Raw genomic sequence first — 14,875 nt, 5'->3', positions numbered from 1 at the left:
GGTATACCGCTCCAAGATGGCCGCCGTATTTCCTGCACCGGAGCGGCCAATGCGGGTCTACTCTTATATTATGTCTATGGTCTAACAGGAAGGGGCGGAGCCATGGCAAGGACCAGAAGCCAATCACAGCAGCTCGTACTGACGCAGGTGCATGCGCTGGATGATGTCACGACAGTCGTTGAAGACGCGGCGGATGTTCTCCGTGTCGATGGCACAGGTGAAGTGAGGGGAGCAGTAATGTTTCCCATCAGTGCTGGCTGTGCTGATCCTCTGGAACATATTAAAGGGAACATATTAGAGGGAACATATCAGAACAGAGGTCTCATTTTCGCGGCCCGCAGCACGATGTCTTGTGCCCCCCACCGTGATATGAAAGTATAATATTAGTGGCCCACAGGGTGAGCGGCCCTCTGAAGGAAGTCCCGCCCGCCGTTCCTCATCATGGCTGACATTCGGTGCTAGGCTAAGCTACACTGACTTCATGCACACTACACTTGTAACAACAGAGCGGTGGATGATGGAACAGTCCGGTACCAGGTTCCCTTCCCTGCAGTCGCCATTCCGGTACTTTCTACCATTAATGCCATGATCAAATGCAGAGAAAGGAGACTGCTACCGGGCTGCGTCATCCACCGCGCTGTTTGACAAGTAGAAGCGGTGATGACGTCACGCATCGAGACGTTCTCCATAAGTTGCTAGCTGGCTAAAGACTTCTATGAAACGTAGAACAAGAGCAACGCCAAGTGGAATAAACTTACGGTGTGTTCACACTGCAGCCTGAAGTGACCCAATTCCGATTTTTTTTTTTTTGGTAATGCGACCCATATCCGATTCAAATGCGACCTAATGTCCAGGCCGCATTCATCCGAACTGAACGTCACTGATACTCAACAAATTCTCCGTCCTGATACGGGCAAGTGGGAAGAAAAACAACTATGACGGACTATAATGAGGATTAAGTTGTTAATATGCTGCTCCGGTTGGACAACAACTTCAAATATGTAAGCTAAGCTCCACCGTTAGCCTCCATGTTTATTTCCGCAAACACTGAGCACTTCTTTTTATGGCGGTGGGCAGAACACTGAGAACGCTGAGCTATGGCGCCCTCTACTGCGCATGCGGGACACTTTCAGGTTGTTGGCCCGTTCAGACTGCAGAACACATGCAGGTCACATATGTGTGACAGTCTGAACGGAACGGCAAAAAAAAAATCAGATTCGACAAAAAATCGGATTNATTAGTGCGGCCCACAGGGTGAGGGCCCTCTGAAGGGAGTCCCGCCCACCGTTCCTCGTCATGGCTGACATTCGGTGCTAGGCTAAGCTACACTGACTTCATGCACACTACGCTTGTAACAACAGAGCGGCGGATGATGGACCAGTCCGGTACCAGTTTTCCTTCCCTGCAGTCGCCATTCTGGTACTTTCCACCATTAATGCCACGATCAAACGCAGAGAAAGGAGACTGGCTGCTCGTCATCCGCCGCCTGTTTGACAAGTAGAAGCGGTGATGACGTCACGCATCGAGACGTTCTCCATACATTGCTAGCTGCCTAAAGACTTCTATGAAACGTAGAACAAGAGCGATGCCAAGTGGAATAAACTTAGGGTGTTCCGATTTTTTTTTTTGGTAATGCGACCCATATCCGATTCAAATGCGACCTAATGTCCAGGCCGCATTCATCCGAACTAAACGTCACTGATACTCAACAAATTCTCCGTCCTGATACGCGCAAGTGGGAAGAAAAACAACTTATATGAAGATTAAGTTGTTAATATGCTGCTCCGGTTGGCCAACAACTTCAAATATGTAAGCTAAGCTCCACCGTTAGCCTCCATGTTAACTTCCGCAAACACTGAGCACTTCTTCTTTTTATGGCGGTTGGCAGAACACTGAGAACGCTGAAGCTACTGCGCCCTCTACTGCGCATGCGGGACACTTTCAGGTCGTTTGCCCGTTCAGACTGCAGAACGCATACAGGTCGCGTATGTGTGGCTGTGTGAACGGCCCAGCGAAAAAAATCCGATTCGACAAAAAATCGGATTTGGGTCACTTCACGCGTGTGAACGTACCCTAAATTTTGTCACACCCTCATCATGTCTTTGTCAAAGCCAAAGCCTGCAGTTCATGTATTTGAGAAATAATTAAATGTTGATGACATTTGAGGATTTTTTTAAATGTTTGTTGTGGTTTCCTTTATGCGGCCCAGCCTCTGCCTCCAGCGGCTCCCGGGTAAATTGAGCTTGAGACCCCTGTATTAGAGTGAAGTCCTAATGGGGAACACGCTAAGAGTGAACACATTAAGAGGGAACACGTTGGAGGGAACATATTGAAGGAAACTCGTCATAGTTCTGACCACCATCGATGGGTTTTTACCAGGAACTCGTCTCTGATGAAGAACTTTGCTCGGGTCACTTTGGGGTCTTCGCCAACATCTGGAACAGCTGGGAAACAGACATGGATGTTAGGAAGCGTTCCATGTTGCTCACATGTCCATCAGCACACGCGTGTCCACTCTTACAGTCAGGAGGAACCTGGTAGTTGGTATACTCGGGGAAATAATCTTCCAGCTTGGACTTCCCGGCCAGGATCTTGTCAGCCAGGACGTCCTGCTTGTTGAGGAACAGAATCACAGAGATGGTCTTCAGGAACCTGCAGCCAATCACAGAGCACATGAAGGTTAACACGGCCAATCACAGCTTAGATAGCTGAGGCAGGTGTTCAGAACCACCAGCACCTGTTGGTCCAGATGGACCTGAACAGGTCCAGGGACTCTCTGAGACGGTTGGTGGAGTTGTCCTCCCTGATGACCATGTTGTAGCTGCTGCTGGCCGCTACGAAGATGATGGCCGTCACATCTGAGGGAATCAAACCGGGCTGAGTTCTGCTGGCACTTGGTCCCTGATTAATGCTGCTGCTCTTACCATTGAAGCACTGGATCCACTTCCTGCGCTCATCCCGCTGACCTCCTACATCAAACATACTGACACACACACACACACACACACACACCTTTCATTTCCTGCTCAGAACATGGTGGTTCTGACCTCAGATCCAGAACTTACTGGAAGTTGACTTTGTCCACCTGAAACCTGGTCTCAAAAATCCCAGATGTCAGCACCCTGCACCGCAGCAAGTCCTGCAGAAGAAGAAGAGTGAGGCGGAGCCACAGTGGAAACTTCAGCCTGATTGGCTGGTCTCTGACCTGGTCAGTAGGTGTGTAGTCCGTCTTCCTGACAGAGTCCAACCGGTCCAGGAAGCTGGAACCCAGAACACATGAGGATCAGTAAAAGGCTTTAAAGATGTCTCCTAAACACCTGTGACATCACAGTGTAGTGCATGTGGGAAGGGCTTAATGCGCAAGGTCCTTACTACTTGGCGCAGTCGATCAGCTGGTATTCATTGGAGCGTTCAAAGCATGCCTTGATGCCGTCGTCCTCCCACAGTTTCTGGGTATGCTCGAAGAAGTCCTGCCAGAGAGAGAGCTGTGAGCGCCCCCTGCATGCTGCAGAGGGACACAGCAGCACCTGGTTCAGAGGTGGTCCTGATGAGTCACCCTGGTCTTCCTGACCATCGGATGCTCTGGTGACTGACTGCTTACTCCATTCTGGGGACGCCAGTGGGGAAACTCCTTGTAGCTCTGATCCATTCATCCCTTCAACCTTCTAAACCAGAGCCTTGCTTATTGGACCTTTGAGTCTCATTTTCTACCAGGACCTTATTTCTAACCAACTCACCTTTGGTGGAACCAAGTAGGACCAGACTGTCTTTATGACCTCCTGTTGGTACCAAAGATCCCAGTTAAACCCGGTCTGTTCTGTCTCAACCACACTGATTCATGCTTGAATGCCAGAGTTCTCCATCTGGACGGTTCTCAGCCCAGCCTGGACCGTCTCCAGATGTTGGTCAGAAGAAACATAGTGACAAGATTGTGACCCGATCGCAGGAAAGATCGACGGAGAACGAAGAAAACAGACAGAGAATGAAGGTCTCTGTCTTGAAGAGCCTGAAGACCAGCTTTGCCAATCTGGGCTGCCTCTAAATGACAAGTGCCACAAGGTCCATGGGTATGATGGGTCAGCGATACGCAAATATAAACGGCCCAGAGGTTCTAGAGGAGAATGTCTTCTCCTATAACAGCTGGGTCTGCGTGAAGGCTCCTGATTGGATGGCAGCAACCACAGTGTGAGAAGCATAGTGTCTCATGAACCAATCAGCAGACCATAAAGGAAGAGTGAACACTTGTTTGGTGAGTGAGATCCTTGGAGACAAGCTGTTTGGATAATGAGGCCTCAGGCGACTCTCAGCTGTGTGCGTCTCCGGTGAACTGGTTACATCATGTCATTACCGTCATTACAACAAACAAGCAGGTCTCCTGGTACAGCCTGAAGCACTTCAACACGTCTACCTGTCCAGGACGGGGTGTCACCTGTCTGTGTGTGTGTGTGTGTCTGTTTCCTCTTAGGTCTCCTTTGTTGCTGCAGGGAATATTAACAGAAACTTTCAATGTTTCCACTGGAGCAGGAAACAACTCAAACACTGTTTCCCCAAACCATCAGAACCAAAGTAGTGAGGAGAAAGATTGGACCTGGTTCTGAGGGGAGGTAGAGGTTCTGCTGATCAAAGATCAATAACCCGCTCAGACCCTCCAACCTGCCGCCTCTGCTGCAGACACACCTGAGTGACATCACAGCTCACATGACTCACCTGTGAAGGTGTGGTTTTACCTCTGTGTACTCGAAGTCTGAAAGCGGAGCGATGCTCTTGATGTAGTCCACCCTGAACTGGTTGCCAGGGTTACCCAGAGGGACGGGCGGAGTCAACGCACTCATGGCCGACACGATGGTCTGAAAAAAAGACAGAAGCTGATTGGCCAATGGAGCCGACGGTCAGGACAAGGGTGGAGACATGTCCACCTGAGGACCAGGTCCTGGTGGAGCCAGGACACCGTCATGACCCTGATGACCTTCATGACCCTGTGCTCCAGTCAGACTCACCACAATGGCGTCCTTCACGTTCTTCCTGATGTCCTGGATCTTCTGCTGCTTCTCTCTGGGGACAAACCAGAGGTCATGACAACGGGTTTGGTCTAGACCCGGTTCCCACAAACCCAGACTCACTCAGCGTTGAAACCGTCCACATGGAGAATCCTCATCTGCTTCACGATGGTGCTTTTACCTGATTCTCCTGCACCTGCACAACCACAGAGAGGACAGGTGGACAGAGAGGAAGACAGACAGAGGGACAAGGGGGCAGAGAGGACAGAGGAGAACAAATGAAGCCTGGCCTGTTGAGATCACGACAGGTGGACAGAGACAGTTGGACACTTGGATGGACAGACAGGTAGACAGACAGACGGGTGGACAGACGGACGGACGGACAGACAGACGGACAGACAGACGGGTGTGTCACCCAGCAGCAGCAGGCGGTGTGTTGCTTTGTATGCTTGTCTCTCCTTCTGCAGCTGCTTCTCAATCTTCTTGTTCGCTTCTCTTTTGGCCTTTTCGTCGAGTCGTTCTTCGTCCGTCTTCCCGCCTAAACACCCCATCTCTACTGGAACCACTGGAACCAGAACCGGGCCAGAGATGAGACCGGTCAGGATGGGAGTCCAGTAGGACCAGAACCAGCCATCAGTTCAGCACATTAAAGCAGTCAGAGACCCAGTAGAACCATTTGGACTCTGCTATGGTTCTGACCCGTTTGGGACATCAGAACCTTCCAGCTGGAAATGGGTCACAACAGAATCTAAATAGACCCAGTACGGAGGGGCTGTGGTCCCAGTGGACTTACCTGTAGCTGCTGGGAATCAGCGATCCGTCTAGCCTTCAGGTCCGGTTCTGCTCGTCCATCCAAGTCCACAGAGACGGGTCACAGAAGCAGTGGCAGCATGGTCTGATCTGCAGCCCGGTCCGGTTCAGAGAGGAGCTGCTGCAGGTTGTGTGATGTTTGCTGAGTGAAACACCTGAGCAGCTCCGCCTCGCCCTGACGGCGCCTCATTAGTCGTCTTCTTCTGCTCTTTGGGGATTTGTCTGTTTGGCTCTGAGCTGCTTGACGACCAGCAGCAGAATCACAAACAGCTTTGGACCTGCTTCAGGGGATGGTGCGTCCCGCTGCGTCCCGCTGCGTCCCGCTGCGTCCCGCTGCGTCCCGCTGCGTCCTCATGTCCTGCACAGGTCACCAGCAGGTTCCTGAGCCACGGAGACATGCAGGACAGCAGCTGCTGAGGACAACAGCTGGACATCCCCGCTGTCCACAGCATGTCCTGTGGGTTCTGATGAAAACCGGTCCAGTTTGGTTCTGCCAGGTCAGCCTGCGGTGCTACTGCTGCCCCCTGCTGCCAGGGTGTTGGTACAGCCCAATAGAGGCTCCTCTCCGCTGCAGAGACCAGCTCTCCCTCTGGTGGTCGACTGTAGCCACTACGCCATGCATCACCACGGCAACCAGGATCAGCACCACGGCAACCAACATCACCATGGAAACAGACACCAGCATCAACATCACGCAGTATTTAGTTTCAGTCTTTAATTGTTTGGATCAGAAGAGAAATTTAATCAGAAACAAAAAGATCCAAGAGGCCTTCCTCCTCTTCTTCCTCTTCACTCAGATCCCAAAACGTCTGAGGTTCTCCTCCAGTCGATGGCGGCTTCTTCAGTGGTTGGATGAATGTGGCGTCCTCAGCTGGTCGGAGTCCAGATTCTTCAACCTCAGGAGAAAGAGACTGAAGATCTGAACACAGGTAACCCAAAATCCCGACCCACCAGAACCAGAACCCACAGCTCATATCAACCCAATGTGTTCTGGACCTCTGAGGAGAACCTCTAACCCAGTGGGGCCCAAAGTGGGTCCTGGAGGCCCGGCATCCTGCATGGTTTAACTCACCTTCATCCAATGACGGCTCATTAGAAGAACATCGACCTGCTGAGGAGGAAGTCGCCTCCAGCAGGGAGGAACTGAGACATGCAGGATGTCGGGCCTCCAGAACCGGCTGTGGAACCCACTGCTCTAACCTCTCCATGCAAACAGACTTTAGTCAGAACCCGGCTTGCATATAGAACCCGGTTCATTTCTGTTGGTCTCCACCGTAGCTCCAGCACCGTAGGACCCGACATGGGGTCCACTCCAAACATCACAACCCCCGGTTCTACTCCGACCCAGCCGATCATCTGGGCCCGGTTCTACTCCGGCCCAGCGGATCATGTGGTTGCAGCAGGGTGAACCGGACCAGAACCCATCAGACTCACTTCTTCAGATGTTCCTGACAGAACGAACTGAGCTGCTCCATCTCAGAGTGGAAGAATGTCTGCAGGACAAACAGGAAGTGGTCATCAGTGGGACACAACCAGTCACACCAGTTCAGAACCAGCAACCTGTCTCATACCAGAATCTCAGAATCCATGGAGTTCAGACTGATGGAGTTCTCTTCCAGTTGCTTCAGATGATCCGTTACACTGCTTTCAAACCGCTGCAGCAACGACAACCTGAACACACAAAAGGTAATTTTATTTATATAGCACATTTTCAGCAACAAGGCAACACAAAGTGCTTTACAGGAATTAAAAGGAAATACAAACAAAATAACAAACCAAAGGAAAGAGCAAAAGAAGAAAAAAAATCTAATGTTGATCTAAAGTATGTAAACTCGGTGATCCTGTTCAGGGTTCCTCAGTATCCTCTGGTCTAATTCCTTTTCTGGGTTGGGAGAACAGGAGTCTAAAAAAGTAGTCTCGATCCAAAAGCGTCTCTGGGCTTCTGGTCTCTGCATCGAAATAGTGAGTAGTCTACAGTTTCTGATAAGATAAAGAGTGACTAATCTAATTCCTTTTCTGGCTTAAAAGTGAGTACTCCACAGTTTCTAACTAAATAAAATAAAAAGAGGAAAAGACACATTAGGGCAAATGGCAACATTCAGACAAAACAAAGGGCAAAACAAAGACATGAGTGAAGGCGGTGACATCACAGGGCCATGAAACCACGTTGCTCAGCCTCAGAAGTCCAATAGGATGTTGTTATCAAGGATTGTCCTTGGGAGCGCTCAGCTCCACAGCTGCATGGATACAGGAGGGGGTGAGGTGGGAAGGAGCGTTACGTTTACATATCTTCAAGGAGATTGAATATGCAGCCCTTCCAAGGCAACATGGGGAAAGCCAATTCAGAAACAGAACGTCTTAGGTCGGGAACATTATAAATTTCAATCTTCCCTAAAGTCTCTCCGATACGTCTCAGTTCCCAATCATCCAAATTAGTTTGGTCGTTCCACTGAACCAAACTTCTCCAAGATCGACTCCATCCACTAACTAAAACTCACACCAACAGTCTGAGTGTTCGCCAGTTCGGCCAAGTCCGTCACAAATTTGTCAATAATCCAGGAATCCACAAGCTCCAAACAGCAGAAATCCTGTTATCATGAATAAATCCAGGGTGAATCCCACCAGGTGTGTCTCCGCAGGACAAGAGGCTCTCCTGTGCCCAGACTTCTCGTCTGAAATGTGATCAATTGCATTGAGAGATCGGTTGACCAGATCTATAATTTGTAGATTCGGAGGATGTGCAAAGAAAGGCTCCAAAAATATAGAAAAAGAGAAAAAGGCAGCACAAAACAGAGCAAGCAGGGCAGGAATGGGCAGGAAGGGAGCAGAGGGAAAAAGCATCCGCCTTCATCGAGAGCAAGAGAGAAAAAGAAGTCAGTGAATTGATTAAAAACAGCTACTTTTATATTAGTAGTCCTAAAAAAGTACCTTACACCACAGTGCTACAGCAACTTAAAAGAAACACACGTTTAAGGTTCTTTCGGGGGACGGAGCCTGTGTTCTCCAAGGTCCTTCCACCTTGATGCTACTGAGCGGCTGATTGTGTGGAGAGGAGTTCATGACCTGCTGAGCAGACCCGCTGCAGTCCGTGAAAGTCCTCGCAGAGAAATCTGCTGCTTTGCTCTCCGGTGCTCTGAACGACTAACATCACTAACACTAACATCAACAACATGTCTATGATGATGGGCAGGTTTGTGGAGGTGGGCGGAGCTTGTGGTGTTTGTGGAGGCAGGTGTGGCGTCAGACTTACCTGTGCTGGTGGACAGCTGTGAGCAGTGAGGACGCATGCTGCTGACAGTCCCTCAGGGACCTGAGAACCTCAGCTTGGACCTCCTGCCAGCAGCCCTGAGATCATGGAGTCAATCAGCCATGTTAATTATTGATTATTGATGAGCAGCAGAGCCACTGATGGAGAGCAAGTGTGGCTACAGACAGTGAAGCGCTGCTCCAGCTGGGCTTTGAAGGACTTGAACGCAGCAGTGATGTCGGATGTCAGGTGTGACTCTGGCTCCACCTTCTGCTTCGGCCCCTCACTCTGAAGAGCCTCCTCTGCAGCTAGCTCCACCCCCTCTGCTGGGCAGCCAGGTGAGCATCAGAAACATTAAACAAACTGAACTAAACATTAAACTACCTTTCATTGGCAACTCAGACTCCGCCCAGTCCTGCAGAGGCTCCGCCTTTCTCTTGGAGGGGGCGACGCCCTCGGCCTGGTCTGACAGGTAGCCTGTGGTTCAGAGTGTTGGTTATTCTGGACAGAGCCAGGTCAAACTGGAGCCTAGCATCTAACAGAGACCATCATTCATTTTAACATATTTTATTGGTGCAGCCATCATCCAGGTAAATGAACAGGTGAGACCTGAATCTGAAGCTTCTCTTTTCCTCAGGTTTTCCTGCAGAAGAACAAAAAAACAGGTAAACATGAAAAACTTCTCACATTTGACTCCAGTCAGAAACAGGAAATTAACCTTGTTAGAGGGAGAGCTGCTTCCTTCTTCAAGTCCCTCTGTCAGGTGCTGCGTCATCTGAAGCTCCGCCCCCTGCAGATCACCTGATGGGGGCTCCTCTAGGTTAGACAGGTGAGTTTCTGAACCCTTGGTTCCATCAGGCGGATCCAACGGTGGCTGGAAAGCAGCTGAACCAGAAACCTGAGAGATTCTCTCTGATGGACCAAAAGACCACCCTGGCCGGTCACCGCCGGGTTACTCTGACCATTGACTCACCGCTGAACTCAGGAGTGGAGTGTACGATCTGGTCAAACAGAACTTCAGCTCGGTTTGAAGCCGTAGGCTGAAAAACAAAACCTCAGAGTTAGAACCAGATAAACAAGTAAGTCGGTTAGTTGTTAGCTTGGTCGGTCATTGGGTCGGTCGCTCGGTGTCGGGGTTACCTTCAGTGAGGTGGACTCATCCTCGCTGCTCGGAGACGACAGCGGTAGAACTGGGGAGAGACAGAGCTGTTGGAATCTTTCTGATTGGTTCATTCCAGGTCATGTGATGGTTCGTTCTCATCTAAACAATGAGTTCATAAAGCCGTGGACAGTTCAGGTCCAGGACCGGCAGTAAACATGGTGGTGCTGTGGATGTCTGGTGGTCAGGCGGTCATCTGGGTGGAGGTTCTGAGCAGAACTTGACTCACTCTTCAGCTGACTCTTGCTTGGCGGCTTCTTGCGGGTGTAGGACCGAGCCGTGTCTGAGGAGGGCGAGGTCCGGACCGCTCCTCCGGCGCCGGATGGACTTGCCTGTTTCTGAAAACACCAACAGTTACTCAGATGAAGCTTCGCCTCATGGCTCAGACACTGGCAGCAGTGACCAGCAGGAGGCGCTGTTCCAACATGCAGGTGGAGCAACAGGTACATTGAAGACTCTCCCTGCGGCCTCCTCCAGCTCTTGCTGGTGTTCAGGGTCAAAGGTCAGCTCCACCACGTGACTTCTGGTGTTCAGGTGCATGATGGGATTGGTCAGCCTGACGCAGAGGACCGTCTCTGCCCAGGAGCATGATGGGGAAAAAACACAAACTGAGTCTCATTAAAACAAAGATGTAAAACATCTGGTGGCTTTGATCTACCGGTTCTAGTTCTGGGATCTTCATGAGTGAGGAAAGCCACAGAAACATCATCATCATCATCATTATCTGAGCTGATGTCACTGATGGAAACCAGGAGCTGGAAGCTGACTTCACCACCATGGTGTTACTGCAGACACAATACCGCCCCCACCAGGCCGTTCTGTGCTACAACAACACTGTCGCTACTCCTCCAATCAACATTAAGCTTTATAAAGAACTTCAGGAACCCTGAGTTTCTGCCACATTGTCCAGATGTTCTGGAGGTCTTCCATCTTCTTACCGTTCTGTTTGAACTTCAGACTGTAATAATCCACGTCCTCCATCTGCAGGTGGATGGACCCCCAGAGGAAACTCTGCAGAACAAACCGAACCCAGACCAGAACATCAGATTGTTTCAACTACCACCAAGGAGAATCCTAAAGACCTTCCACATTTCATTAGTGTTCCCCATCAGAGGAACCAATGGATTCTGCAGGGCCAGCACAGAACCAGAACCAAAGAAATCCCTCTGGATAGTTTGAGCTGCAATAAGACTTGTGCATGGTTTTCTTTAGTGCCACAGAAGGGTGTAACTTTGTGTTGCAAGATGGTGGGATGAGGAGAAGCGGGGGGCTGATGCACCCAGTCTGAGTGGAAGGCCTTTTCTTTTCTTTCCTTTTCTAGTGCTAAGAATAAATCCAAAACTTCTATGTGAACACCAGACAGTCTAACTCAATAAAAATCAGGATATCCTGATCAGGCTTGTCAGATTAATATTACCTTTTGAAAATAATATTTTAGCAGCTATTAAACACACTATAAAATATAAATATGTTAAAACAGAAGTAATCTAATCAGGGCCGCTGCCAGGAATCTTGGGCCCCATGATGAAAAATTTAATTGGGTCCCTCCTGTGCAACTACTGTTACAGTTTCTTGAGTCTATCTCCATAATTTGTTAAAGTTGTCACCATGTTATGACGGTTTGCTATGAGACAGATAATCTGTGGAAACAATCTCCTCCACCTCCTCCCTGAACTACTATTGTTAGCTAACGTAATGTGCCATTCTGACCAAAAACAACCAATCAGAACCAGGAGGAGGGTTTTAGTGCTGTTAATCATCCTCATTCACTAACTGCTAAATGTTCTAATGACGGAGAAACAACTTATTACAGGAAACTGTTTATCTGCCGTCACTGGTAGCTATGCTAACTAAACAGCACTCACAGTTTGAATCTGCACAGCTCTGCGCTATGCTAGCTGCAGCACGGCACAAATGGAAGGGGAGGAAGGATGAGCAGCACCACATGAGATGGTGATTGACAGCACTAAAACCCGCCTCCTACCTTTGATTGGTTGTTTCTAGCACTGGGAGAAGGCAGAGGAAAAATTTTTCACAAATCATCTCTCATGCCACAATGTCACAACACAATGACAGTTTCAACAAATATGTGAAAAAATATTTTTTATAAAAGTTACCCACTGCAGGTTTAATCTCACTTAGGAGAGGACAGGTCAGGAGGGACGTGGCAACAGATATCTGTAATTTAAATGTAAGCCAAAGTAAAACTGTGTGGACTGGCTGCAGTCCAGACAGGAGGCTGTTTTTTTTATTATTATTGTAGCAGCTCCCCAGCACGTGAATTAATTTTGCGTAGTCTCGACGGGTGATTTTAAGGTTTGTTTATTATCTTTGATGTGGATCATCAGTCACCACGCCCATCTCAGTCACCATAGTCACCGTGAAAACTAAACAGATACAAATATTAGAATATAAACATAAACTTACAACACAAACAACAAAATAAAACGTACCTCGCTGCTTTCACCGGGGAACGCTAAACGTTAACAGTGCCAAGCACATCCGACAGTTTGTTGAAGTTATTCATTGATACAGTGATTTCCCAGCTTTTATAGGGCCTGCCCTCATTTAGCTACGGCAGCCCGCGAGGTACAAAAAAACAACAAAAACTTAAAGTGCAAATACAATTAAACACAAACCACCAATAGTGGTAATCAAAACAGACAAATATCATTAAACAACCTGCAACATCCTTTAAATAATTTACAATAAATAATCTACAAATTTGAATAATTTAGATAACTTAATTTAAATGGTTCACTATCCATTACAATTATTTTATAAAGATTGTTTGACTTTCTGTCAGCAACAAATACATTGTTTTTGTTGTGTAATTGTAAAAAAAAAAAAAAAAGCAAGGACACAGAGAAATCCCTATGGATTCTCTGGAATGAACTAGCTTGTTATTGAACACAGTGTTGCTCAGTTTTTTCACTGGGACGGGGGAGGAAAAGGGTTTATGCTGGTATGTGGTTAGAGCTGCTGCTGACTGACTCATCTGTTGTCAATGTGTGGTAAAAGGTACAGGGAAGAGTTAAATATATGAATATCTTGGTATTTCTTTTTCTTAATTCATTAAACGCTATGGAGGCGAACAGTAGTCTGTAGCTAAGCTAACTATGCTAAATAGTTGATAATCTCACTGTCTACTCACCTCTCGGAGAAAAACTGTTAAAAATTCACACTCTTGTCTTTTTCTCTCTCTTATCTCCGTCTTGAAAACTTGACTTCATTGTTTTTCTAGGCAGCATAGTAACCGCCACAGTCGTTCTTGTCTTGTACTGAGCTGCTGAAATCATCACGGCCAAGCAGGAACGAACCATTTAACGCAGATCCAGGGGGAGTTCAATGTAAATATAGATGTGTGCTTTTTGGTCTGGGAGGGATAACATTTAATTTTTACTGCTAAAAACAATTTTAAAAAACACAATAACAGTAACTGACAGGTCCCCAATTTTTTATTTTTTATGTTTTTGTGGAGGGCCCCCTGTCGTAAAGGGCCCTTAGAATTGTAATAACTCCTCCCCCAACATTCACCTTATTCCTGCTTACTATGGCTTACTGGGGAAACGATTATGGGTCTTACTTCCGGCACCCACCGGAAGTAGCAGTATTTCATTGTAATTTCTAGTTTATTTTGCTAGTCCATATTCATAATAGAAGTTGCATCTCTCTTTTCGGTTATAATACAGTATTTAGTAAAACTTGTTCATGGACACACCGTCTGCTGTCAGAGAGCTGCTCAGTGCAGAGGATCGTAATTATGAGTTTAATTAGGGAAGCGAAAGGAACAAGATCGTTAAGTTTTGTAACGGAGTGAATTAGCAGCGCTGCTAGCAGCTCGTTTCTCTGAAGAGCTGAAAGGAATAAAGAGAAAAGCGGAGAAGCTGCTCAGAGTCTGAGCTGCTGTTTGCGCTGACGGTGTAAAACACCAGAACTACATAATATCAGCTGGTGTGATGTGAATTTTATTTTTCGTTTGAATTTAATTCATTGAATTCATTATGAGCGAGACTGGAACATTTATTTATAAGACAAAATCAAAAATCTGGGATTATTTAGTCCATCACAACCAGAACCTCGAGGTTCTCCGTTGCTGAGTGTCGCTGCAAATCAGCGGAGAAATAACCGCAGCTGCTGCGCTCCAGACCGTAATACGGAGAATCTCCCCACTGGACCAGAACCGAACCGAATCACACATTAACCTGTCATAGACAGCAACTTACCACTGGAAAGAGCCGTAAGATGCCCTTGTGGAGCTCGGGGACTGTTGCACTGTTCGTGACTGTTCTCTAATAATCAGACTTAGTTTGTGGCCCCAGCAATGTGTTCTGAACGAGCTCTGTTAGAATATGTTCTCATCTTGACTTGTCTGAGTTATTTTGTGTCATGTGTTCATGTTTCTAATTTACTTTGAAAGGTACAGCTGCAAGTTCTGTATCCTGTCACTTTCTCCTTATGCGCATGTTGGACTGCTGTTATCCACTGGGGGCAATGAGAGCGAGTTCTTGTGTGTAGGCAGCCCTGTTCTAACCTAGAGAAGAAGTTAATAACCTGAACCCATAGACATAATATAAGGATAGACGCCTCATGGACCGCTCTCGCCTATAGTCGCTGACGAGATTTAGGGCGGCCATCTTGGAGCGGTACTCCACTCCACTC

At 47.9% G+C, this 14,875-nt stretch overlaps 2 protein-coding genes and 1 long non-coding RNA gene across 5 annotated transcripts in view; 1 reads left to right on the top strand and 2 right to left on the bottom strand.

Annotated features, from left to right (window-relative positions):
- The window catches only part of LOC103154855 (guanine nucleotide-binding protein G(olf) subunit alpha-like), a 7,854-nt gene extending 1,440 nt beyond the window's left edge, over window positions 1-6,414 (bottom strand). Inside the window, exons 1-13 of the mRNA XM_007576286.2 lie at window positions 5,791-6,414; window positions 5,413-5,562; window positions 5,121-5,193; window positions 4,998-5,052; window positions 4,728-4,847; window positions 3,373-3,470; window positions 3,206-3,260; window positions 3,066-3,139; window positions 2,925-2,983; window positions 2,738-2,858; window positions 2,522-2,652; window positions 2,377-2,444; window positions 83-270 (exon numbers count right to left, since the gene is read on the bottom strand). Of these exons, the coding sequence (XP_007576348.1) occupies window positions 124-270; window positions 2,377-2,444; window positions 2,522-2,652; window positions 2,738-2,858; window positions 2,925-2,983; window positions 3,066-3,139; window positions 3,206-3,260; window positions 3,373-3,470; window positions 4,728-4,847; window positions 4,998-5,052; window positions 5,121-5,193; window positions 5,413-5,548 (1,137 nt within the window). The 5' untranslated portion in view covers window positions 5,549-5,562; window positions 5,791-6,414 and the 3' untranslated portion in view covers window positions 83-123. The remainder of the gene's footprint in view (window positions 1-82; window positions 271-2,376; window positions 2,445-2,521; window positions 2,653-2,737; window positions 2,859-2,924; window positions 2,984-3,065; window positions 3,140-3,205; window positions 3,261-3,372; window positions 3,471-4,727; window positions 4,848-4,997; window positions 5,053-5,120; window positions 5,194-5,412; window positions 5,563-5,790) is intronic.
- Window positions 1-14,810, top strand: part of LOC107833542 (uncharacterized) — an 18,301-nt gene extending 3,491 nt beyond the window's left edge. The window contains exons 2-3 of the long non-coding RNA XR_001659301.1: window positions 6,725-6,736; window positions 14,780-14,810. This is a non-coding gene — a long non-coding RNA (uncharacterized LOC107833542). The remainder of the gene's footprint in view (window positions 1-6,724; window positions 6,737-14,779) is intronic.
- Window positions 6,509-14,875, bottom strand: part of LOC103154857 (synaptonemal complex protein 2-like) — a 43,970-nt gene continuing 35,603 nt past the window's right edge. The window contains exons 5-17 of one of the 3 annotated variants that reach the window (XM_016663133.1): window positions 11,152-11,224; window positions 10,655-10,788; window positions 10,443-10,551; window positions 10,195-10,244; window positions 10,028-10,094; window positions 9,773-9,939; window positions 9,664-9,697; window positions 9,439-9,531; window positions 9,241-9,380; window positions 9,058-9,152; window positions 7,379-7,478; window positions 7,242-7,300; window positions 6,509-6,703 (exon numbers count right to left, since the gene is read on the bottom strand). In XM_016663133.1, coding sequence (XP_016518619.1) covers window positions 6,649-6,703; window positions 7,242-7,300; window positions 7,379-7,478; window positions 9,058-9,152; window positions 9,241-9,380; window positions 9,439-9,531; window positions 9,664-9,697; window positions 9,773-9,939; window positions 10,028-10,094; window positions 10,195-10,244; window positions 10,443-10,551; window positions 10,655-10,788; window positions 11,152-11,224 — 1,176 coding nt within the window. In that variant the 3' untranslated portion in view covers window positions 6,509-6,648. The remainder of the gene's footprint in view (window positions 6,704-7,241; window positions 7,301-7,378; window positions 7,479-9,057; window positions 9,153-9,240; window positions 9,381-9,438; window positions 9,532-9,663; window positions 9,698-9,772; window positions 9,940-10,027; window positions 10,095-10,194; window positions 10,245-10,442; window positions 10,552-10,654; window positions 10,789-11,151; window positions 11,225-14,875) is intronic. The other 2 variants (XM_016663134.1, XM_007576290.2) reach the window with 2 other exon arrangements.

Source organism: Poecilia formosa, unplaced genomic scaffold (genome assembly GCF_000485575.1).
Source record: "Poecilia formosa unplaced genomic scaffold, Poecilia_formosa-5.1.2 Scaffold404, whole genome shotgun sequence".
Classification (NCBI taxonomy): Eukaryota; Metazoa; Chordata; class Actinopteri; order Cyprinodontiformes; family Poeciliidae; genus Poecilia; species Poecilia formosa.
The sequence above is the reverse complement of the archived record's forward strand: the minus strand, read 5'-3'. Positions and strand labels throughout refer to the sequence as shown.